The sequence below is a fragment of the Sporothrix schenckii genome (genome assembly GCF_000961545.1).
Source record: "Sporothrix schenckii 1099-18 chromosome Unknown Cont43, whole genome shotgun sequence".
In the NCBI taxonomy this organism is placed as follows: Eukaryota; Fungi; Ascomycota; class Sordariomycetes; order Ophiostomatales; family Ophiostomataceae; genus Sporothrix; species Sporothrix schenckii.
The window spans coordinates 373,231-396,345 of NW_015971144.1; the positions used below are offsets into that span (position 1 = coordinate 373,231).

Here is a 23,115-nt window from a genome sequence, read left to right on the forward strand (position 1 = left end):
TGTCAATGGTGCTTTTCTCTTTCTTGTCTATGAACGTTGAAATATCAAGGTATGCCTGCCCGCTACTGGCCAAATTGCTTGGCCGCCTGCACAAATGCCCGGATCTTGGCCAAATCCTGTTTCCCGTCCGTCTCGACACCACTGCTCGTGTCCACGCCCAGGATACGGCCCGATGCCTCTGGGCCCAGCGCCGTCAGCACCTCTGCCACGTTGGCCGGCGTCAGACCGCCCGCAAACATAAACGTCAGGCTCGGGTCGCGCGCTAGCTCGGCCTGGACTGCCGACAAGTCGAGCTTCGTGCCCGACCCTGCCCCGGAATCCAACAACGTGGCAGCGTGGTATCCGCGTTGGCTGACACCAGGCTCACCCGGAGCAAACTTGTGCACGACGGGCACGGGGATCTGGCGTGCCCACTCCACGGGTTCGCGGCCGTGCAGCTGGACAACATCGAGATTGTAGAGCTTCTGCTTAGCAAGAACGTAGTCGAGCGGCTGGTTCATAAAGACGCCGACCAAGAGCGGGCGGCGATTGTGGCGGCTGGCGAGCGTGGTCCGCGCCTGGTCGAAGAAGTCGGCTGCAATGTGTGTTGCTGTTAAAGTTGATGTTGACGCAGTTGTCGCCGTAGTCGATGTAGGTGTGTCCTCCTGGTACTCGTGCACCGCCTTGGAAATGGCCAGCGCCGTCTCGTCCGACACGAAGCGTTTTGTGCCAGGAACAAGAATCATGCCGACCAGATCCGCACCGCTGCGCGCCGCCTCGAGTGCCGCCTCGGCACTACGCGTCCCGCAAATCTTGACCAGTAAGGGGCTTGTCCGTGATGAAGATGACGAAGAGGAAGAAGAAGAGGGAGTGGGGATGGAAGGAGTCGCACCTGAGCAGAGTTGGCGGATAAACACGGCCGGGTCGGCCGCGCGCATAATGGCTTCGCCGACAAGCACTGCGTTGACGCCGTCCTTTTCGTTCTCGACCACGTCGGCGCGGGTGTTGATGCCGCTCAGCGCGCACAGGATTGTGTCGGCCGGCACCATGCTGCGCAGCCGGCTGGTCGTCTTCAGGTCCACCTCGAAGCTCTCCAGGTTGCGGTTGTTGACGCCAATCACCTTGGCACCCAGCTGCGAGACCGCCCGCGTCATCTCCTCTGCATTCTGCACCTCTACCAGCGGCTCCATGCCCAGCGACTGGCTGTACTTGTAGAGACGCGCCAGCGTCGCGTCATCGAGCATCTTGACAATCAGCAACACCGTGTCGGCGCCCGCCAGGCGTGCCTCCAGGATCTGGTACTCGTCAAAGATAAACTCTTTGCGCAGGATGGCCGGCCGGTTCGGCATCGACTGCAGCACTTGGCGCACGGCACGCAGGTCCTCGATGCTGCCCTTGAACCAGTCCGGCTCGGTGAGCACGGAGATGACGCTGGCGCCCGCCAGGGCGTACGCACGCGCCTGTTCGGGCGCGCGAATGTCAATGGCAAAGACGCCCTTGGACGGCGACGCACGCTTGATCTCCGCCATGAGCGCCACGGAAAAGGGCGACTGGCGCAGGCGATCGACGAGGGACAGCGCCGGCGGTGCAGCGCCGGCATCGTAGGCGGCCTGGAAGTCCTCGAAGCGCTGTGACGGAATCTCACGCTGGGCTGCCACGAGCTCTTTCCGCCGTGCGTAGATGCGCTGCAAAATGTTGTTGCTCTTGGAGGGCGCGGCCGCACCCGAACCCGACGCCTGTGTCTTGGCGGCGGCCTTGTCGGCCGATTGCAGCGCCTCGTTCTCCGCCCAGGTGCCGCCGCGCATCAGCAAAAAGTTGCGCACCATGGTGCGGCCGTCTGCCGACAGAATGCTCTCCGGGTGGAACTGCACGCCCTCCACCGTGTACTCCTTGTGGCGCACGCCCATGATCACGCCCCGTGTGCCGTCCGGCTTGGCGATCCACGACGTTACCTCGAGCGACGGCGGCAGGCTGCCGTATGTGCCAGCCAGTGAGTGGTACCGTGTGACGGGCAGATTCTGCGACAGTCCTGCGTACACGCCCCGGCCGTCGTGTCCCAACGGCGACGTCTTGCCGTGCAGAATCTCGCCGGCCGAGTCCACCGTGCCGCCGTAGACGTCAAAGATGCACTGCTGGCCCATGCACACGCCAAAGATGGGGATCTTGCCCGAGAAGTGCCGGATGGCATCCCGGCTGACGCCCGAATCTGTCGACGGGTGGCCGGGGCCGGGGCTGACGACCAGCTGCGTGGGCTTGAGCGCAATCAGCTCGTCGATGGTGATCTTGTCGTTGCGGATGACGGTCGCGGTGGCGCCCTCGAGGACTAGGTACTGGTAGACGTTCCAGGTAAAGGAGTCATAGTTGTCGATGAGGATGACATTGGACGCCGTGGGAATGGGCTCGGCCGGCTGCGGGTGATGCGGCGAGTGGTCGATGATGTCGGACGAGGAAGCCATGGCGGGGTACATGCGTGTGAGCGTAGTGTGCACGGGCTGCCGTAGTCGTGAGAGGATGAGAGGAAGGACAATGCTCAGTCTGCACCGGGTGGGAGGAGGCGCAGAAAAGACGACGCAGCAAGACAACAAAAGCGGCCGCTGGGTTTTGTCACCAAAGTCGTGATTTGGAAGCAAGTGCGGTTTCGCTCCAACACTATGTCTTGGGGCAGGAGCGATGTGCAATGACTCGAAGGCTTCCGAACACGGACTAGCCTGGGCCCTGGCCGCCACCGAATTTTCTGTGCTAAGGTTTGTGTTGTCACACGCTGTATCTCACTTTAGTGTGTAAACGTACCGCACAGTGCGCACTGTTCCGCAACTGCGCGGCCATGTTGAGCGTCCTATGAGGAAACATCAGCCAATCTAGGCCGAATCGGCGTTCAAATGACCGTGGGATGAAATGTACCGTGCAGCGGGCTGCTTTTCGAGGACTGCTGTCAGCTTCCATGTGGAATTGTTTGTTCAATTCCATTTTCGATCAAAGCTTCTAGTGGGCACAGTCGACCGTTACAATACAGTGTGTATCATAATCGCACCGTATCGGATGACGGTCCTCCGAATGTCTGCCGGAGTGTCATCATGAATTTGCTTCCATGTTGCACCGATAACACATGGGTTTTCATCATGACGATGCGGAAGCCGATCGTCCGACGTCCAATGTCACGTCGTAGTGGTCAAGAACTGTGATCTCCGCAGATGATGATGAACCTTGTGAACGAATAGCTTTGGCAGCTCTGGTTTCAAAACCAGTGACAACGACAATGACAACAAACACAGCCATTGGGACGGGAGAGAATGGCTCTTGCGCACCTTCTTAGACAAGCTCGAGCTGCGGCCTATTCTCATACCATAGTCTTGGCTGCGTGCAAACACACTGGCCGACCTTCCGTTTCCGCGCTGCGACGGGCGATCATCTTTGGCTAAAGAGCGGGCTGCACGTATTTCCCCAGACGATGCGGAGTCGTGTCTGCCCCGCGTGTTTGTTGATCGTTCCAATATCCGCTTATTGACCAGGGTGCGCGTATTGAGCCTGAGCCTTTGCCGATGTGATATGGCGATTCGTGGATACTGCTGTCGGGGCTGCGCGGAGGCAAGTGTGAATGTTTGTTGTGAGCCGTGGCAGGGCAACGCTGACTGTATAAAAGGAAAGGCATCGCTCGGCCACACTCGCGCACGTAGTCGTCGTGTTCGACTTTCCGAGACCAACATCGTTTAGCATTGCATCTCTCGGTCGGAGCACGGCATCCCCAGTATCGTCAGACGTCCCCGCAGCAACAAATCACGATGCCCTCTTCTAGGGTCTCGGAACGCCTCAGCGTGCTCTTGTGCGTGCTAATCTGGCTAGCTGGTCTGCACTCTGTCGCGGCACATGCCGTCAGCAGAGATACTCCCAGTGACGGCGACCCGGCGACAGCGGCGGCTCATCACCAGGTCCGCCAGCGGCTGAGCCTCAACAAGGGCTGGCGCTTTTCACGCTTCACGTCCAACCCGGACTCGCTCTCGTACGCCACGCTCAAGCCATGGATGCTTGCGTCGTCCACCAAATTCACCCCATCCAAGGCCCAGCCGCCCGTGGTGCCCTCCACAACTCCCGCAGCCATCAATGCCAAGTATGCACAGGCGGGGTTTGACGACAGCGCGTGGGAGGCTGTGAATGTGCCGCACGACTGGGCTATCAAGGGCCCTTTTGGCGCGCCGGGCGTGAGTGGCGGGATGGGCCGTCTGCCGTCCAACGGTGTGGGCTGGTACCGCCGCAACGTGACATTGGAGGCCGCAGACAAGGGAAAGTCGGTGTTTCTCGACATTGATGGCGCCATGTCGTATGCGGCTGTGTGGCTCAACGGCCATCTCGTGGGCGGCTGGCCTTACGGCTATGCCTCGTTCCGCTTGGACTTGACCCCGTATGTTGTGGCCGGCGGCGACAACACTCTGGCCATTCGCCTCGACAACGCACTGGACAACTCGCGCTGGTACCCGGGCGCCGGCATCTACCGCAACATCTGGCTCGTCAAGGTGGATCCTGTGCATGTGGACCAGTTCGGCACCTTTGTTACGACGCCAGCTGTCTCCGCCGACAGCGCCACGGCCCATCTTGTTGTCGAGGTTGAGAACACGGCCACGGAGAGCCGCCAGGTCGACGTTCACACCGAGGTGCACGTCTTTGACGCAGCCACGCGCAGCGCTGCCAAGGACGTTGTCGTTGCGTTTGCAAAGACAGCCCTCACTGTGCCCGCCGGCAGCACTGCATGGACCAACAGCTCGGCCACCATTCCCAGCCCGCTGCTCTGGGGTCCACCTCCCGACCAAAAGCCCCATCTGTACGTCGCTGTAACCACTCTGTCTGTCAACGGCTCCGTCGTCGACACGTACGAGACCCGGTTTGGTGTCCGCAGCATCACGTACGACGCCAACCATGGTCTTTTCGTCAATGGTAAGAAGGTGCGCGTCCAGGGCACGAACAACCACCACGACCAGGGAGCGCTCGGTGCCGCCTTCCACGTGCGCGCTGCCGAGCGCCAGCTGGAGATGCTCCAAGACTTTGGTTGCAACGCCCTGCGCACCTCGCACAACCCGCCGGCGCCTGAGCTGGTAGACCTTGCCGACGAGAAGGGCTTCTTGGTCTTTGACGAGATCTTTGACAGCTGGGCCGGCGCCAAGACCACCAACGACTTCCACCTCATCTTCTCCGACTGGCACGAGGCCGATTTGCGTGCGTTTGTCCGCCGCGACCGCAACCACCCGTCCGTCATCGTGTGGAGCTATGGCAACGAGATTGGCGAGCAGAAGAGCGACTCGTCGCGGCGGGTGGCCCAGGAATTGCACGACATGATCCATTCCGAGGACCCAACGCGGCCGACCACGGCGTCCATGAACTCGGCGGGGGCCGGCAGCGCGTTCGCCGATGTCATGGACGTGGAGAGTCTCAACTACCAGGGCGAGGGCATGGGCACGTCGAACTTCTCGTCCTTCCCAAGCTTCCACAAGGCATACCCCAACAAGATGATCTGGACCAGCGAGAGCGCTTCGACGCTGAGCTCGCGCGGCACATACATCTTCCCCGTCACGTCTGCGTACAGTGCCATTGTGGGCAGCAATTCGGGCGGCGACGACGCCAACATGTACGTCAGCGCCTACGACCTGTACGCCCCGTCCTGGGCCTCGTCGCCCGACAAGGTGTTTGCGATGCAAGACGAGCACCCGTACGTGGCCGGCGAGTTTGTCTGGACGGGCTTCGACTACATTGGCGAGCCGACGCCGTACAACAATGCACGCAGCTCGTACTTTGGCATCATCGACTTGGCTGGTTTCCGCAAGGACCGCTTCTACATGTACCAGGCACGCTGGCGCCCGGACGTGCCCATGGCCCACATCCTGCCGCACTGGACGTGGCCCGACCGGGTGGGCAAGGTCACGCCCGTGCACGTCTTTTCGTCCGGCGACGAGGCCGAGCTGTTTGTCAATGGCCAGTCGGCCGGCCGCCTCAAGAAGGCCGAGTACACCTATCGTTTCCGCTGGGACAACGTCACCTATGCCGCGGGGGACCTCCGCGTCGTCACGTACAAGAACGGCAAGGAGTGGGCTGTCGACGCCGTCAAGACCGTCGGCGCTGCCACCCACCTGAACTTGGTCGCCGACCGCACGACGATCGCGGGCGACGGTCTTGATCTGTCGTACCTGACCGCGAGTGTGGTCGACGCCGACGGCAACACGGTGCCGCAGGCCAACAACGCCATCACGTTCACGGTGGCGGGCGCCGGCGAGCTCGTCGCGACGGACAACGGCGACCCGACGGACATGACGGCGTTTCCCAGCGCGACGCGCAAAGCCTTTAGCGGTCTGGCACTTGCCATTGTGCGGGCCAAGGGCTCGGACGACGCCGGGAAGAATGCGACTGTATCGGCGAGTGCGCCGGGTCTGAAGGGCGCACAGGTGACATTGACTTTGTCGTGAATGTTGAGGAGGTCCAAAAAGGGCTGCCGTCACTGTGTCGTGCAGTATGCGGAGAGTAAGAAACACAAGAAGGCTAAAAGTTATAAAAATACATTTATACATTTGTGTACATGAAATTAAAAGGGGCTGACACTTGATGCTTCTTCCTTCATATCGTGAACGTATGCAAGTCGTGCTTTCCAACATTGACGCCGTTTGAGTTGCCCCTTCCTGTTGTTGATTAAGTGAAGCTACTGGGAAGGGAAGCTGCGAGCGGTGGCATTGGCTAGTGCAAGCTCTTGGTCCCACAAAAATGCACGCCAACCGTTCCCGTTCCTGCCATTCAGGTCAGGCCCAGCACTACCCAACCAGCACTAGACTGCTAGAAGCTCCAGCCGCGTCTTTTGCAGTTGGCTGTTTCCTCGGATAATATTTTTCTGCCGCTGCTTCTCGCGATACCTTCAAACGGACGTCCCAAAACACACCATCTGCAGACAGGCATCACAACCGCCAACTCCACCCTGCATCTGCCTCACACTCGTTTGTTTTCTTGTCCAACGACGCGCAACGCGCGCCTCAATCGACCGTCCGAGCGCGCTTTTCACGCGGCAGATGCTTGCGCTCGCTGGCTAGCCGTTTCCTACAATGGCGCCGCCGCCGGACAACGTCTACTTTCCGCCCTTGGGGGGGCTCCTCGAGGGCGAGACGGCGTTGCTGTAGGTTGCCGTCTCCCATGTCGTCTCGTTATGATGTGTCCTTGCAGCCTTACTAACCGGCCAGATCGTGGAAACTCATCGCCTCGGCCCTCGTCGACACGGCCGGCGACCGCCTCACCTCGGCCGCGGTGACGGAATTCCTCAAAGACCCGTTTGTCCTCGAGCTCCTCAAGAACCCTGCAACGACCTTTGCACCATCAACGGCGCAGTCTGCTGCGGCCCTCGAGACACGCACTGCCGCCATCCACGTCACGCCCTCTTCGACCGACAAGTACGACCTCAAGACCATCCAGGCCGATGCCCGCTGGCTCAGCAAGACCGCCGCCATCAATGAAGTCGCTGCTCTCCGGATCGTCGTTGTCGAGCTGCAGAGCCGACCGCACACGTTCTTGGCCAGCCCGCTGTCTTCGCAGGATGCTACCAACGTCCGCAAGGCCGCCTCGGGCAGCAGCAGCAGCAGCCTGCCGGCCGCTGAGACCACCGTCGACGCCGATGTACTATGGACCGAGTTCAACACCGACCAGAGCCGCCAGCGCCGCCTCCTGGCGACGTATCTGTCCGAACGACGCGCCCTGGCCAAGTCGACCGACCACTTCACCTCCCTCATCCTGCACAGCGCGCCCGTGTTTCCCAACGCCGACACCACGGCTCTCCCTGCGGTCAACGCGGCCATTGAAACCCTGCGCAGCGAGATCGTCAAGGGCAGCCTCGGCCAAGCACCAGGCGCCGACCTAGACGGGCGTGCATTCCTCAAATCGATCCCCACATACGTTGCCGAGCTGCGGGGTTGCATGCAGCGCGCTGGGGCTGGCATCCAGGAGTCCTTAAAGTGCGCAGGGTCCGTCGTGACAGAGGAGCTTGCTCACGACTGGGTGCAGACAGCCTTGGCGGAAGCGGTGCATTTCCTGTCGGTCATCTTCCTGGTGCTGCAAGCATGCGGGCGGACGTTCCTTTCGCCTGCCGTGACGGCCGAGTGGTTCAGCTTTGTCGGCGAGTACGGCTTTTTGGACGGCATCACACCTGGCTTCGAAGCCATGGCAGAACTGATTCTGCCACTGAAAACGCTTGTCTGCGTCAACTCGCTGATTCTCTTGAACCTCAACCGCGCCATTGGCTACCTCGACCATGACCTTGAGCTCGAAGGCGACGAAGAACCGTACATCAACGACACCGACGTCCTCGACACCATCCACGGCGCGATTGTCAGTGCAGCCGAAGGCGGCTTGGCTACGGCGAGTCCCGTCTTTCTGTCCTGGTCGCTGATTCTGCACCGCATGGACGTGTCCTTCCAAGAGCGTACGGAGCGGCGGGATCTTGCCCAGAACCAGCGGGCCCAGGACGGCTTCGAGCTCGACAACCAGCCTTTCCACATCCACCAAAGTTTGCAGCCGCGTGGCCGCCGCAGCTCTGTCGGCAGCATTGTGTCGTTGGAACCTGCGCGCTACGATGGCTTCCTAAACGAGCAAATCTTGCCTCATGCTGCAGAGGGCGAGCCACTGGTCCCGAGACTTGCCATGGCGGCCACCGACCAGTGCCAGGTGTACGACGTCGTCATCGCCATGGCCAACTGTGCCGGTGGCGGCGCCGACGCCGCCTTCCGCCCTGGTCTAGGCCCACGCATCCGCCTCGTCTTCCTCGAGCTGCTCACGGCCAGCTTCCCCATTGTCGGCTACCAGGCCGACCCCCTCAGCGCACTGCTGTCTGTCCTGTCTGGCGGCCACGAGACGTGGGATCTGCCCGACGACGACGAGACCGTGGCCCGGGCTGTTTTGAAGGACAGCCGTCTCCTGCAATTCTACGTGCAGAACTCGCTGAACCGCTTCCCCTACGAATTCACACCCTTTGTCTCCATCTCACGCCTCCTCGCAGCATGCACATCAACACCCGGGCTCTCAGACATTGTCGTCGAGTCGCTGCTCCAGACACCGAGCCTCACATTTACATTGCCGCCAGGCTTTGAGGGCTACGCCATGATCGACGACGTTGACCATGCGACTGCTACGATGCAGCTGACTGAGGACATCCCCCTGTTCCCAACCGGAGCGTCGCGGAAGCGGTTGGCGTACTACAACGAGAAGCAGGTCGCTGTGATCCCCGCTGGCTCGTACGGTCGCTTCATGATTGACGGCAGCGGCATCGTAAACATCGACTACGAGCACTCGACGATCGCACTCCTCGGCAAGCGCCTCGACGCGAACTTGTCCGACGACATGTACGAGCCTGTCCTCGGCTTTCTGCAGCAGTCTGAAGTCGCCGAGGCCATTCGTTTGCTGGCGGCACTGGTGCGCTCAGAGGTCCGGAAAGCGTCCAAGAACGGGCAGCCAGCGGACTCGGCGCGCGCATCCGAGGCTGGACTGGCCATTGTCCAGGAGGCCAGCCGCGACCTGGAACAGGCCAAGGACATTGTGTCTGTCATCTGCGACACCCTCGACAACCTCATTCAGGACGGGCCGGCCGAGACCGACGAGTCGCGCATGGCCGTGCTCGCTGTCTGCGTCGACTTCTTGCTTGCCATCCTGCCCCTCTGCCCTGGCCGTGTCTGGTCCTACATGGCGCGGTGCCAGCTGCTCAACACCGAGTCGAGTGCCGGCCGGCTGTGCATTCTCACTGGCGCCTCGGACGTTGTTTCCGAGCGCTTCAACTTTTTGAACGTGTCCATCCGCTTCCTCTCCGGCCTCGTGCAGAATGCCATGAACAGCGCCGTCCAGCGCAAAGTGGCCACCAAGCCGAACGGCCGCAGCAACCAGCACAAGAGCAACGACGACAGCATCTGGCTGGGCACGTCGGACAAGACTCTGACGCAGGTTAGCCTCTCCATTGCGCAGACGGTGGTCGACGTGTACGAAAACACCAGCACCTGGAAGTTCGCATCCGAGGTGCAGCGTGCCAGCCTCGTGTCCGGCGCCATCGGCATCCTGCAAGACATTGTCGTCAACGCGTCTAGTCTCGAGTCCCCGACCGAGCAGGAAAGCCTGGTCGCCTGTTTCGAGCCGGCCGCCCAATTTATCATCAAGAGTTTCCTGTCTTCCTCATCCTCGTCGCTGCGCTTCCAACCCCTCCTCACCTCCCTCCTCCTTGGCCTCGAGCTTCCGCAGTCTACTTTATACCCCCAGCGGTACAAGCTGGCGGTGGACCGCGTGGTGGCCGCGCTCGAGCTGTCGGCGGCCCTGCTCAAGGTGACCAACCACGTCGACACGACCGGCAAGGCGCCCGAGCTGGAGACACAAATCTTCCAGATCGCCTCGCTACCGGCACGCCTGTGCGCGCTCAGCGACAGCACACTGCGGCCGGCCCTCGATCTCCTGACGGACCTCATCGTCACAGCAGCCGCGCGGGCTAGCGAACCGCCGTCGCTGCTTGGTTACCTGGGCCCTCAAATATCCCGGTCCTTTTTGGGCGTGCTTCTAGCCATGGACAAGCCGTTCAAGCGGCCGATGGAGGCAGCGCGCATCTGGAAGTTCTTTTCTACGATTCTGCGGCACCGGCAGCAGTGGATGGCCAACTGCCTCCTGACGGGCAAGACGCCGCGCGAGGCACTCCAGACCGACGGCAAGGTGACCAAGCTGTCGTCCGACTCAGCCCTGGCCAAGGCCAAGGAGGCTCTCAAATCCATAGCGACCCTGCCGCACGTCGAGTCGCTTGCCATGCTCGACTTTTTCGCCGCCGCACAAAACTACTGGCCGTGGACCATCTTTGCGATCCGCGGCGACAACGATTACCTCGACAGCATGCGCGCGTATGTGCGCGACCTGCAACCAGCCGCGACGACGGCCAAGACCGATGCGCTGGCGGCGTGCAACGAGGCCCGTATTGCGGCGTACATTGCCGAGAGCTTTGCCATGCAGCTCTACCACATGCGGCAGATGGGCACCGAAGAAGTGTTTGCGCGCGACGTCGTGCAGGACATTGACTACTACATTCGCGACGGCGTGGCGGTCGGCGGCTACAATGCGTCACTGCATGCCAACTTCCAGCGCAACTTTGGCAACCGGTATACGGGCTGCTCGCTCGACCAGTTCAAGCGGTCGATGCTGCAGCGCCGCGATCTCGGCCCGCAATTCTACTACGCGCTCGACCTCGCGGACCGCATGCTGTCGTTTGATGCGGCCTGGACGGGCAGCAAGGGCTTCCAGAAGGAGATGCAGACGGCCAACGTCAATCTGTCACTTGTGGACGCGCAGATTGCGCTCTTCCATGCGTGGGAGGTCCTGCTGCTGGAGCTGAGCGTGTGCCTGCTGCCCAAGAACCGCCGGCTGCCGGTGGTCATGCTGCAGCTCGCCGAGCAGTGCCTGGCGGCGAACCAGAACCGGCAAGGCCCCGAGCTCATCTTTGTGAAGATTGCACAGAGCCGGGCCAACCTGGCGTTGTTGCTGCTGCAGCGGCTCGCGGAATACGCGCTGCTGCCCAAAGACGTGTCGCAGCTGCTGTTGACGGTGTGGACGAGCATCCACAGCGTGGAGAATCCGTGGTCGGTCGAGCGGACGCCCTACTTCCGCACTCTGCTGCGCATCCTCTACATTGTGCTGCGCGGGTCGCGGCGCGGCCAAGCCGAGAGCGGCAGCGGTGCCGTTGCCGGCGCCGGCGCAAATGCTCCTATCGGTAGTGTCGAAGGCGATGGCACCGCCGCCGCCGCCGCCGGGAAAGCACCTGCGACGCAAGGTGGGACGGTATCCGAGGACGGCGCCATGGTGGTGTCCACCACACAAACCGTGCTGAACGTCCTCGATCGCGTGGTGGCGCACGGGTTCCGCGCGCTGGTGACCATTGTACACGACGAAGAGACCGAGTCGCGGCCCGAGGACCTGGCGCTGCTGACGGCTGTTCTGCAGGCGTGCCTCAGCACGCCGGGTATGAGCGACTGCCAGTCGCAGGTGCTCAACATTATGGCCTCACACGACGTGCTGCATGTGGCGACGTCGCTCTTTTCGTGGTCGGACAAGCTGCTCGTCGACGACCGTGACCCCGTGTACGGCGAGCTGAGCTTGCTCTTCTTGCTCGAGTTGTCGGCCCTGCCGGTGGTGGCCGAGCAGCTGGCGTGCGACGGGTTCCTGAGCCACCTCACGTCGGCCGGGCTCGCGGCGCACATGCGGCGGCCCGGGGTGTCCCCGTTTTCGGACGTGGCGGTGGCGCAGCGCTGCTACAGCATCTGGGCCAAGGCCGTGCTGCCGCTGCTGCTCAACATTCTGATTGCGCTGGGCACGAGCATTGCGCCGGAGATTGCCTATGTGCTCAACCAGTTCCCCACCCTGCTGGAGACGAGCGTGCAGCGGCTCGAGGCGCCGGGCCTCAGCCGCACGTCGGCCGCGACCCTCCGCGACACCACCAGCAAGAGTGCCAAGGGCGGCGGCGGCGACGCGCCGCTCACGCTCCTGGCCGTCAACGAAGTGCACTCGCTGGCGCTGCTGACCCGCGTGCTCGAGGTGCTGCGGGTCAACCACGCGCGCGACATTGCACCCGTGGCATGGGACGGTGCGCTGGTGCTGGAGAGCGTGGACTTTTGGCTGTCGCGGCCGCGGCTGCTGCGGGAGCGGCTGGTGCCGCTGGGGGCCCGCGAGGGCGAGTGGCGGTCCGCCGAGGCGCAGCACTTCAAGGGCCTGGCGGAGAACCGGCTGGAGGAGAAGGTGTTGCAGCTGATGGGCGTGGTCAAGATTATCTTGAGCGACGACGAGACGGAGTAGCGCTAAGGGTGTGACGGGGGGGGGGGGGAAGTGTTAATGTTCTATTTGGCTTTTCTTGTTTTTGATCTTTGCCATTGTCTTGCGATTTGGATGCCGGCTGCTATGTTACGTTTGCTTTTCCATGCCATGTATGTACATTTTTGTTTTAGATTGTATCTCGAAAGATACGACATGACGGCGTACAAAGGATACGTCGAACGAGTGACAGAACACAAAATAGCGAGAATCGGAGCCGGTACGCAGCATTTGTCATGTAAAAAAGATGCGATTCGTCCATCCAAGGGCTGTCTATGTACTGTCTTGCACTGTCACGAGAGCCGTACCCTGCGTGTCGCCTTTTCGTCCTTATTCAAAGGAGAGGGTCGTCACCGCTCCCAATATTCATGGAAGATGCATGTCCACGTCCATGTCAATGTCCAAGCCAATGTCCCATGTTTCACGTAGCTATAATACAATGAGGCGTCTTGCCACCAAACTCCGGTATCGTATGTCGGTCGTTTTCGCCTCTCTCCGTCTATCGGACGCCGGTCATGCGTTGTACTTTTTCGTTTTCATGTTTTGTCATCGTCACCACAAGAGTCCTTGTCGCGCTGCCACCGCGCCACGATTCGCCCGCTTATCGCTGCTGCTGCTGCTGGTTCATCTCGGCCGTGTTCTCCTGGAAGCGCTCCGACAGGCGCTGTTGCGTGGCCAGGTACTTTTGCACACAGCGGGTGACGCAGCCGCTCTCGCGGGTGGACACGGACTTGGACGTGAAGTCGTCGATGCACGAAGCGAAGCAATGGTCGACAAGGTTGGAGAAGACCTGTCGTCCGACGTTAACATATGAATCAATGGATCTGCCAGCCGGAGGACGGCGCGTACCCCGATAAACTCCTTCACCTGGCGCTTCTGCATGCGCTGCTCCAGCTCGCGGGTCTCGGCAGCAGTGAGGCTGTGCGACAGAAAGAAGACAATGGGTTAGCGATTAAGTTCGTGGAGGTCACGAGGGGCAGCCGGTCGCGAGGACGAGACAGGGCCCGGACCAGCCGCAGCATCGTCGAGGGACGGATACATACCCGTCCATTGTGTCAGTTCGTGTGGGGTGAAAAGTTGCGTGTGTGTATGGGGTACGGTATTCGTCGAGGTAGAAGTGGTGTCGTTGTGTGGTAGACCGTGGTCGGCGCTCGTCAAAATCGAATATCTCGATATACGTCAAGATGGGGACCAAGAAAATTCGTTGTCGATGGCCGACTTACTGTACCCGGCTAAAAAAGCGGGGCCCCGTCCAGCGGCGGCCAGCCCAACCAACTTCCAGTTCCTTAACTATTAGTCATCATTTCAGCCAATCACAGAACACGCAACACAAGCACCCAGAAGCTGCCCTAAAGCTGCAGCCTAAAGTGTCCCGGAAGGCGACTCTAACCACCTGAAATGCTTGAGACCCTGTTCAGCATCACCTAAAATCCTTGTGACAACCTTTAAATTCTGACTGTGAGACCATGCAAGGATACGAGGACGTAAGGATGCGAAAAAGCGAAGATAGTGTTGGCTTACGTTGTTCTCAACCTCTGCGCTGGCAGGCGCGCGGGTAGCGGGTAGGGATGGTCTCCTCTGTGTTCCGCCGTGCTTTTGCCTATTCTCCGCATTCCTGTCCTGCGCCTCGCGCTTGCCTCAACGTGCACAACCCACGACTTTTGCATGGGAGGTAATTGCGACATCAATACTGAGAAACCAACAAGGGGGAAAGGGCGTTCGGCAGAAAACTCCGGACGACCCTTTGTGCCCGTTAGGCGCTTCACCGACGGACCACTGGACAATCGACGCCCCGTCTGGTGTCTAGTATATCGTCGTATGTAACCTCTCTCACTCAACAGCATCTCACTCCTCACCTGTCCTAGCCTACTAGCCTCTCAGCCTCTGTTCTCTCCAGATGCCCCTCCATCTGCACTGCTCACAAGACCATGCTCATGCACACCAAGTGCCCCATGTGCCCCAGTTTGGGCCACACAAGCAGGCCACTGAAACAAATGATGCCAATGTGCAGGCCAAGAGGCAAGGCCGGAGGCAAGGCCGGCTGCGAGGGGTCCAGAAACAGGTCAGAGGAGCACGTCTAATTATGGAAACAGGCGCGGCGATCTCACCGTCCTGGTGGTTGTCTGCTGTTTGTTCATGACTGGCTCCATATTCGTACTTGAGGTGGCCGGCCGTTTCAAACATTTCCAAGCGTTTTCAGATCCTCATACTCTGTAGTCTGTGTATGACAAACTGAATTCTTCTCGGCGAGAACCCACGTGTCAGTCGGGAAGAACATGCCGTAGTTTGATGTCATGGTGTTGTTGCTCCTTTTTTGGTTTGTGGCCACTGTCAGAGTTCCGAGCCACATCGTCGTCCTTCACGATACGCCAAAACCTCAGAAAAACACACGACATGGCAATCAGGAAACGAACGAGGCGAAGCACAGATCCATCCTGCATTGCACCCCTGTCGCCTCTTTTCGTCGACCTTCTTCTGTCACTTGTTCGTCGTTGTTGTTGGCCTGCCGCGACTAACCGTGTCTGGGAGAAAGGCGGCAGGGCGGGCACCAATGCAGGCTGTTGTGACGTCGTCCTGTTGGGCGCAGCCAAAAATAAATTGGAAGGACGAAATAGAGGCGAGACAAAACAGAAGGCAGGAAACGGCAGTGTTCTAGTCCAGTCTGGTTCTAACGGCTTTCCAACTGTGTACATGGCGTCGCATTTTCCTGTATCGTACGGATCGTACCAACGGAACAATGAGGCTGGGGCACTGGGCATTTAAAGTCGATCTCGTAAAACTGCAGAATACCAACGTTTCCGTACAGCCCCCAAGACCCGCCGTCAACGATTCACGAGCTTTACGGAAGAGCTGTCAGCTCTTTTAGGATCGAGCTGGAGCTGGAGCTGCATGGACCAAAGAGCAACACGAGAAAAGTCTAGGCACAAGCAGATAAGAAGATGTCATCGTGCGTCTATTCGGGTGGCTGCATTGGCGATGGTTCATTGACAGCTGAGGTCTGATGTCGAGTCTTGGCCAGGCGTCACATCACATTGTGGGCCCTTTCTTCGTAAAGTCCTTCCTCCAAGCCACAATCGCAAACTTGGTGATTTTTTGTTTTGTTCACTTTCGTCACTGGCAAAAATGATCGTCGCAAGAAACCCGGTTGCGGCTTTCTGCCGTCTGAACGGCGACTGGTTCGCAGTCCCCTCCGTCGCGTCTTGGGCTCCAGCGGTCCTTTGCCTGTTCCCGTCTCTTTGGCCCGCCCAAGTCCTTTTTTCTCTACCCACCCGCTGGGATCGACATATGAATTTCCCTTCCGATCGACAAAATTTGGTTTATGAAGTTTGACATTTCAAGATTCAGAGCGTCGTTTCGTCCCGCCCTTGCATCATACCAATATCGCAGAACCGGCGTGTGATGTCGACAACGAGACATTTCCCCAGACCACGAAAGATCAGGTTCGAGGTTTTGTTGCGGGCCTGAAGCAAGCATGCTTCGCATTATGCACGGTCTGGCCTGGTCTCGCTCTAATTAGCTCTGTTTCGCCGTATACTGCTTTTCGCCGTCCGCTTTTGGCTTTCCGCCGTTTCCTTCTGCGAAGCCCTCTTCTGGTCTTTGGCCCCTGTGTTTCGTTCCTTTTTCCTTGTCTTGGCTTATGGACGATTCACTCCGTAGATGCTGCCGGGTTTTACCCAGTCGAAAACAAGCGTGAAAAACTGCAAAGAAATGAAACCGGGGAATGTATACAACATACAGAGTAACTACATAAGACAATCATTGCAAAGGAAACCCCTGTTTCGTTTCCGTTTTCAACGTGGTGTGGGCCTTCCTTTTAATAGGCGACAAATAGAACACTCTTCACTTTCAAAAGTGATAAACATAAGGCACCACAAAGAACAACTGGGAATTGCACGCGGCTTGCCTTGGTGCAGTTTGGTGCGTGCCTAGATCGGATGGACAGCAACGCTTGATTTGACTGGGCCCGTAGGCGCGGGTCTGCAGGTGGCAACTGAGAGTACTGGAAGGCTTTGGGAAGCTAACGGTACTTTGTGGGTGCTTAGGCGGGGACAAAGAACGAAAGACGTCGCGGCGTTCATGAGGAAAGAGCATGAACAGAGTGCGAAAAGCAGCACAAAAGAACCCACAAGAAATGCAAACAGCAGGCGCGACTGACCAAGAACAAAAACGGGAAAGAACGACTCGTAGCGGCCCATGTGTGGCCAGGCTGGTCGTCCAAGTCCAGAACCACCGTTTTCCCTTTTTTTAGAAACAGCAATTTCACTAAAAGAGACAAAAGACACCGTCTGGGGCTCTGGAACCTTGGAACACTGCTTAACCGCACCGTTTCTGCACGTCGCTTCCCGTATCCCCCTCAAGCCCCTCTCGCTTCTGATGCGCACATGCGCACTAAGGTCCCGTTCCCACGTACCCCGGCCCGCCGCCCAATCGTTATTACCAGTCAGCTGCCTGGAATAGAAGCAGGATCAGGACTAATATGACAGTCAAAGCCCGACAGGACAGGGCAGGCAATAGCACAGGGCAAAACACCCACCGCCTTCCCGGCTCCCCCCTGCCCTGGCCTAGTTTTATAACAAAGCACGGAGTGCAGATTATTACGACGTATGAGTCGCTCCTGCTCTCCCGCCACTTTTCACTTTCCTCCTAATTCCCCTACCCACCGAGCCACCCCTCGTTCCTTCCCAGCACCCGTCCTGCTTTCTTCCCCAAAAATACCTCCCTGCACAATCCCTCTTTCCCGCCCATAGAGCAACAAAGCCCAAGCCGGACGGCGTTCTTCTTACGTCTGCCTCCACCGCCAACAGTAGCGCCACAGTCGCTCCTACTTATCCCTGTCGCTGCTTTCTCAGGCCCCTTCCCATTATCTGGTCGCTCTTTCTGTTCTCTACGAAGTACTGTTTCGCAGACTCGCCCTTTCCTACGCGAGCCCAGACTGCAACTGCCCAAGTCCATGTTGCAGTTGCTTTCGTTTGGCCCCCCCCTCCCCCGAGCTCTCGTCAACTTATTTGCACCTCCATTTTCTTGTTTGATTTTCCTCCCTCATCTCCATCTTTTGTTCCTCTTTGTAATTGTCAACGCACCCCCTAACAAATCGACCGCGACCAGAAGTGGTCCTTTCCCACGCCCTAACCGTGTCGGCTCTATGCATTTGGCATTTGGCTGACTGTTCCCCCTCCTCCCATTCTCCTTCTTCACCCCCCGTTTTTGGTCGCCTCCCAACGTTTCGTCTCCTGACGCTGGGTCGCGCGCGCTTCGACTTTTTTTTTATTTACCTCGAACCTACGGAGTACATTGTCGTCGCGGCCCGTACATACGCCGTTTCTCACGCCCCCCCTCCCATCACCCCTCGCAGCATTCACACAGAGACTGCTATTGCTCTTTTGCCGGCCTTGTCTTGCCAACTTTTGTTTCTTCAATCAATTCCCTCGTTTCTGTTTCTGCGCTCGACGTTGCCCGACTCGACCAGAGCTCGCTACCCTGGTCAACCCTGTTCAAACGCAATCTCTTCATCCCATCGCAGCGCCGCCTTTTCTTTTACTCGACTAGCATAGCGACTTTCGAATTTTCCCGTCTTTTCGCATCACGACGTCCGCGCAGTTTGTCCCGCCTCTGTCTCGCCCCAAACCCGCGGCTCGTTTCTCGACAAACTAACTCGAAACGACTCGTTAGACTTCGCGTCGACCTGCTTCCTACGCGTCCACGTCCTTTGCGAATCCGTCCGTCTATGCCGCCAACGACAGTATTCAACGATTGCTTTCCCCCTTTGCGTACCATACCGCATCTGCCACGCGGCCCTTTGCGCCAGTGTCGACAGCCTTCCCAGCGTTCTCGGCAGCCTCCGCGCTCTACGTCTCCGTTCCCGCCACGTAACTGACAGTCGCGTCGCTGCTAAGCTGGCCTCTTCCTGCGCCTGGGACACGTCTCCGTTGATCTCGCGAACCGCGGTTCTGGACAGTTTGCAGTCGCCGCCCTCTTGTACTCGAGCAGTCAATTCACAGAACTGACAAGGACTTGCGCGGGGTCCCCGGCGCGTCGCGTTCGTCGCTATCGTCGCCATCGTCGTCGTCTGCAAAAATGACGGATTCTAGTCCTCCCTCAACCAATCCACCAGGGGCGACACCAGCCCAACCGTCCGGCGGTCCCTCCCAATCGGAGCACCCAAAACAGCAACAGGAGCCTCAGCAGGAGCCTCAGCAGCCTCCGCAACAGCAGCGACAGCCGCCTCGGGAGCACACACCAGCCCAACAAATCCAGCTTCAACAACAGATTCAGCAACAGCAGCAGCAGCAGTTGCTCAAGGCACAAGCGCTGGCGCAGGCGCAAGGACAAGCACAGGCCCAACCACACCAACGGTCGCACCATCTCCCAGCGTCCCTGAATCCAGCACACGCTCATGCTCCGAACGCGCATCAAACCCGCCAGCCGAAATCACCTGCTTCGCCGCCGCCCGTGACGATGCCTCCACCACAAGCCACCGCTGCCTCGCCGCCCACAAAACGCGACCTCAAATCGTGGTGGAAGGGCTTCAAGCTCCAATCACGAAACCACGATGTTCAAGGTAAATAAATTGCGCTCTTTCTCCATTTTTTCCTTTCTTTCCTTTCTTTTCTCTCTTTGTTTCCCAATGTGTTGCCCTGCTTGCCTGTTGCGCAAGACCCTTTCTTTGTCTGCTGCTATGGCCTGTGGTCGAAGAATGGTACTTTTGGTTTCTTGGCCCTGGACGGAGCGGCCGACATCTACCGAAATTGCGCAACCGCTTAAAAACGAGAGCCGGGTCCATTTCCAGCCCCCTGGCCCCGTGCCGGTACTCGTCACCCGAGCCCACCGTTTTTGCTATTCGAAGTGGACATCTTCGAGTGCGCATTTGCAACCTGCGACTGTGCCTGCTGCGGCTTGGGGTGTGCAATTTTGTGTCTGCCCAGCTCTACCTTTCCTTACGGATCTGTTTTTCATTTTTGTCATCCGATGGGAAATAGGACGTGCGAAATACGGTGCCACTAGGCATGCGCCACGCTGCTTGTGCCACTCTGGAAGGGCGATGCGATAAGGCTAGAATTGTTGCACAGCATCCCATTGTCATGGCCACTGCCGAGGACCAAGGGAAAAGCTCCAAGGAACATATGGGGCGGACAGCGTGCAGCGACACTAACTGACTCAGTCATGCGTGTGGAACGTGGGGCGACTGCACTTTTCTTGGAAAGCAACGACATCCTGCTAACATACGTCTCCAACAGAACAAGCTCCCCCGGGCATCTTCGGCGTACCCTTGCGGCAGAGTATCGCGTACGCAAACGTCGCCATCTCCCTCGTCGACGAGAACGGGAAAAGCTATATTTACGGCTATGTCCCCATTGTCGTTGCCAAGTGCGGTGTTTTCTTGAAAGAGAAGGCAACCGAAGTGGAGGGCATTTTCCGTCTGAGTGGCTCAGAGAAGCGGATCAAGGAGCTCAAACTCGCTTTCGACTCGCCCGACCGGTACGGTAAGGGGTTGTCCTGGACCGGCTACACAGTACATGATGCTGCCAACGTCTTGCGTCGGTACTTGAACGACCTCCCCGAGCCTGTTGTCCCCCTCGCTCTCTACGAGCGTTTCCGGGACCCATTGCGCCATGCCATCAAACAAGGCCCCAGCGACGCCGACGGGCCGCAGTTCATGGAGAACTTTGACCTGGCTGGTGCCATTCACAACTACCAAGACCTGATTACCGAGCTACCTCCACTTAACCGCCAGCTCCTGCTCTACATCCTCGACCTACTTGCCGTTTTCGCCGCTAAGGCAGACATCAACCGCATGAACTCTCAGAACCTGGCCGCCATCTTCCAGCCGGGTATTCTGTCGCACCCCTCGCATGCTATGGCACCCGAAGAGTACCGTCTCAACCAGACCGTATTGATATTCTTAATCGAAAACCAAGACCACTTCTTGATTGGCATGCGCGGCACCGCCGCCGACGAGCAGACCGTCCAGGAGGTCTCCCGAGGCACACCACCTGTGACACCCGGTGTGCAGATGGAGGGTGCCGGTGCTGTTGGTGTGTCCCGCACTGCTTCTAACGCAAGCGCTGGCGCCGAGAGCGTGGCCCGGGACGGTAAGATTCGTCGCAACCGGTCGACCTCGTCTCGTAACTCGCGGCACTCACGACACTCGAGCGCCCATGTCGCTGTCAGCGGTAACCATGTTGGTGATGGCAGCGGTGGCCTCGGTGGCGATGGTAACAACCACGTCGGCCATGCATCAAGTCCCCGCAGCAGCAGTCCTGCGAATGCGACAACACCCACGACCGCCGGAAGCGGCAGCACTGGCGGGCTCTCTCGCAGCAACACATTGCCAGCAAGATCGCCGGGCATTGGCCCCGGCCGGTTTGCGAAGCGAACGGACGCGTCCGGCGGCCCAGTGTCCCCTTTGACGCCCATATACCCCCACCAGACGGCACAGGCCGCGCCCGCTTTCGATCCCGTCGCTGAGGTTGCCACACCCCCCGAAGACTCCAATACACCTGACCCGTTCACAACGGTCATGATCGAAGGCGCCACACATGTGGCCCCACCCAGGGACGTGCCGGGTCTGGGTGTCTCGCCCGCCACACCCATTTCGCCCGTTGCCGAAGCGGGAACCAGCACACCTTCCAAAGAGCGCCGGTTCCAGCTGTTCCAGCGCTCCAGCACCAGCGAGAGTGGTGCGGGTGAACTGCGGCCACAGCCGAACAAGCTCAAGAAGAAGAGGCTGCCCAGCAGCGCCAACCCGAGCGCACAGAGTTCAACAGCCTCATTGCCGTCGTCGGCTGCCTACGCGTCACCCAACTACGAGCCAGTTGTAAACCCGCTGGAAGGGCATGCGAACCAGTTGGCCACAGCCACTGCTGGTGGCCACGGGTACGACGGGTCTATGGAACACCGTCGGGAAGCCCCTGCACCAACGGGCTCGGACGGTGCCAACGACTCAACACCGCGTGTATCTCAAGTCCCGTCGGCTGCGACCACAGCGACAACGACGCCTACACCGGCCACTGCCCCGGCCGTTGCTAGCACCGCTGCACCAGCTTCGTCCGAGTCCAAGCTCCGCCCATCGAGAAACTCGCCGTCCGAGTCTCTCCACAGCTCCTTTAACGAAGGATCTGATATTGACCAGGTCGATGAGTCCGCCGCCGCCACTGCCGCCGCCGCGCAGCTAAACGAGACGCACACGGAACCTACCGAGAAGTCGAAAAAGCGTCTCTGGCGACTGTCTAGACGGCGTGAAGACACGCAGCCGCCAGCGCCAGTAGCACCAGCTGCGGGTGTACCACAAGCAGCGCCGGGAGCGCCGGGCGCGCCGCCACCGTCCACGAGCAACGTAAGTTCTGTCTCCACAGCAGCGGGGCAAAACTCGAGCCTCGGATCCAACATGCACGCCGGCATCAGCACCAGCTCCGTCGGCAGTGGCGGCCCGTCTCTGGCGGGAGTCGCCTCGCTGACCCCAACGGGCGCCAGCGGGTCGTCGGACCCTTCTCTGGCGTATATGGAAGGCCAAGAGCCGGGCAAGGGTGGCGACGAGCACAGCAAGGGCAAGATTTCCGGTTGGCTGAAGAGCAAGTACCGCGAGGCCAAGGAAACGGCAGAGCAGCGCCGGAACAAATCCCCGTCGCCGACCGACCCGTCTGCGGCGTCCTTGTCCACGTTTTCGGGCGCCATCCGCGGCAAAAGCCTGGATCTTGGCCGCGTTGCCGAGGAGAACGAGAAGCCACAATAGTGATTTCTTGGTTGTGCTGTCGGTGGCCCGTTTCCTTTGTTTTTCTACTGTGATCTTTTTGTGTGGCGCCTTTCAATACACTTGGGGCGGTGGATGTTACAAAAACGGGGAAGGAAAAATCCGGCCGACGGCGCAGAGAATGTCGGTGGCCAGGACGGCCAAGGGGTGTCTATAATTCCTGTGTTTTCATATAGTGTACCCGTTTTTCTGTGTTGTGTCTTTTCTGGCGGTTGTATTTTCTCCCCACTACATATCAAATTCCTTCATCCCTTCCCCGTTCTTACCTTCCCGACCCCTTCACCTCTCGCCTTACTCCCCCCATAGCCACCCCTTTCACTTGATCCTTTTTCTTCTCTTTTCTGCCCTTTTTTTCTTTTTTTATATTTTGGGCAGTGTGTCCCGCTACGATGGATACCCCAAAGGACGCTTCTTTTTGTTCTAACAAAAAGACGTTCCAAGACGTGCTTTTATTCTGGTGTGAGGAGACTCCAGGAGATTTATTTTGTCTGTTGTTTTCTTTCTACCATTCTCAAACCACTTATTTTCCCCCTCCAGGTTACGTTTGTTGATGT

The 23,115-nt window shown here is 59.1% G+C and overlaps 6 protein-coding genes across 6 annotated transcripts; 4 read left to right on the forward strand and 2 right to left on the reverse strand.

Annotated features, from left to right (window-relative positions):
• Positions 1–62: 62 nt before the first annotated feature.
• Positions 63–2,435, reverse strand: SPSK_02267 (anthranilate synthase; the record flags this gene model as incomplete). Its single annotated transcript, XM_016729139.1, has 1 exon — positions 63–2,435. One exon carries the CDS (start codon positions 2,433–2,435, stop codon positions 63–65), a length of 2,373 nt encoding a protein of 790 aa, XP_016588863.1.
• Positions 2,436–3,758: 1,323 nt separating this feature from the next.
• Positions 3,759–6,425, forward strand: SPSK_02231 (beta-galactosidase; the record flags this gene model as incomplete). Its single annotated transcript, XM_016729104.1, has 1 exon — positions 3,759–6,425. The coding sequence occupies one exon, from the start codon at positions 3,759–3,761 to the stop codon at positions 6,423–6,425; it is 2,667 nt and encodes an 888-aa protein (XP_016588864.1).
• Positions 6,426–7,049: 624 nt separating this feature from the next.
• On the forward strand, positions 7,050–12,798 carry SPSK_02134 (nuclear pore complex protein Nup188; the record flags this gene model as incomplete). Its single annotated transcript, XM_016729011.1, has 2 exons — positions 7,050–7,120; positions 7,185–12,798. 2 exons carry the CDS (start codon positions 7,050–7,052, stop codon positions 12,796–12,798), a joined length of 5,685 nt encoding a protein of 1,894 aa, XP_016588865.1.
• Positions 12,799–13,414: 616 nt separating this feature from the next.
• On the reverse strand, positions 13,415–13,864 carry SPSK_02814 (mitochondrial intermembrane space translocase subunit Tim9; the record flags this gene model as incomplete). Its single annotated transcript, XM_016729678.1, has 3 exons — positions 13,415–13,603; positions 13,663–13,732; positions 13,857–13,864. 3 exons carry the CDS (start codon positions 13,862–13,864, stop codon positions 13,415–13,417), a joined length of 267 nt encoding a protein of 88 aa, XP_016588866.1.
• Positions 13,865–18,888: 5,024 nt separating this feature from the next.
• SPSK_02803 (uncharacterized protein) lies at positions 18,889–19,380 on the forward strand (the record flags this gene model as incomplete). Its single annotated transcript, XM_016729667.1, has 1 exon — positions 18,889–19,380. The coding sequence occupies one exon, from the start codon at positions 18,889–18,891 to the stop codon at positions 19,378–19,380; it is 492 nt and encodes a 163-aa protein (XP_016588867.1).
• Positions 19,381–19,974: 594 nt separating this feature from the next.
• Positions 19,975–22,543, forward strand: SPSK_02244 (RhoGAP group protein; the record flags this gene model as incomplete). Its single annotated transcript, XM_016729117.1, has 2 exons — positions 19,975–19,987; positions 20,049–22,543. 2 exons carry the CDS (start codon positions 19,975–19,977, stop codon positions 22,541–22,543), a joined length of 2,508 nt encoding a protein of 835 aa, XP_016588868.1.
• Between the last annotated feature and the right edge of the window lie 572 nt (positions 22,544–23,115).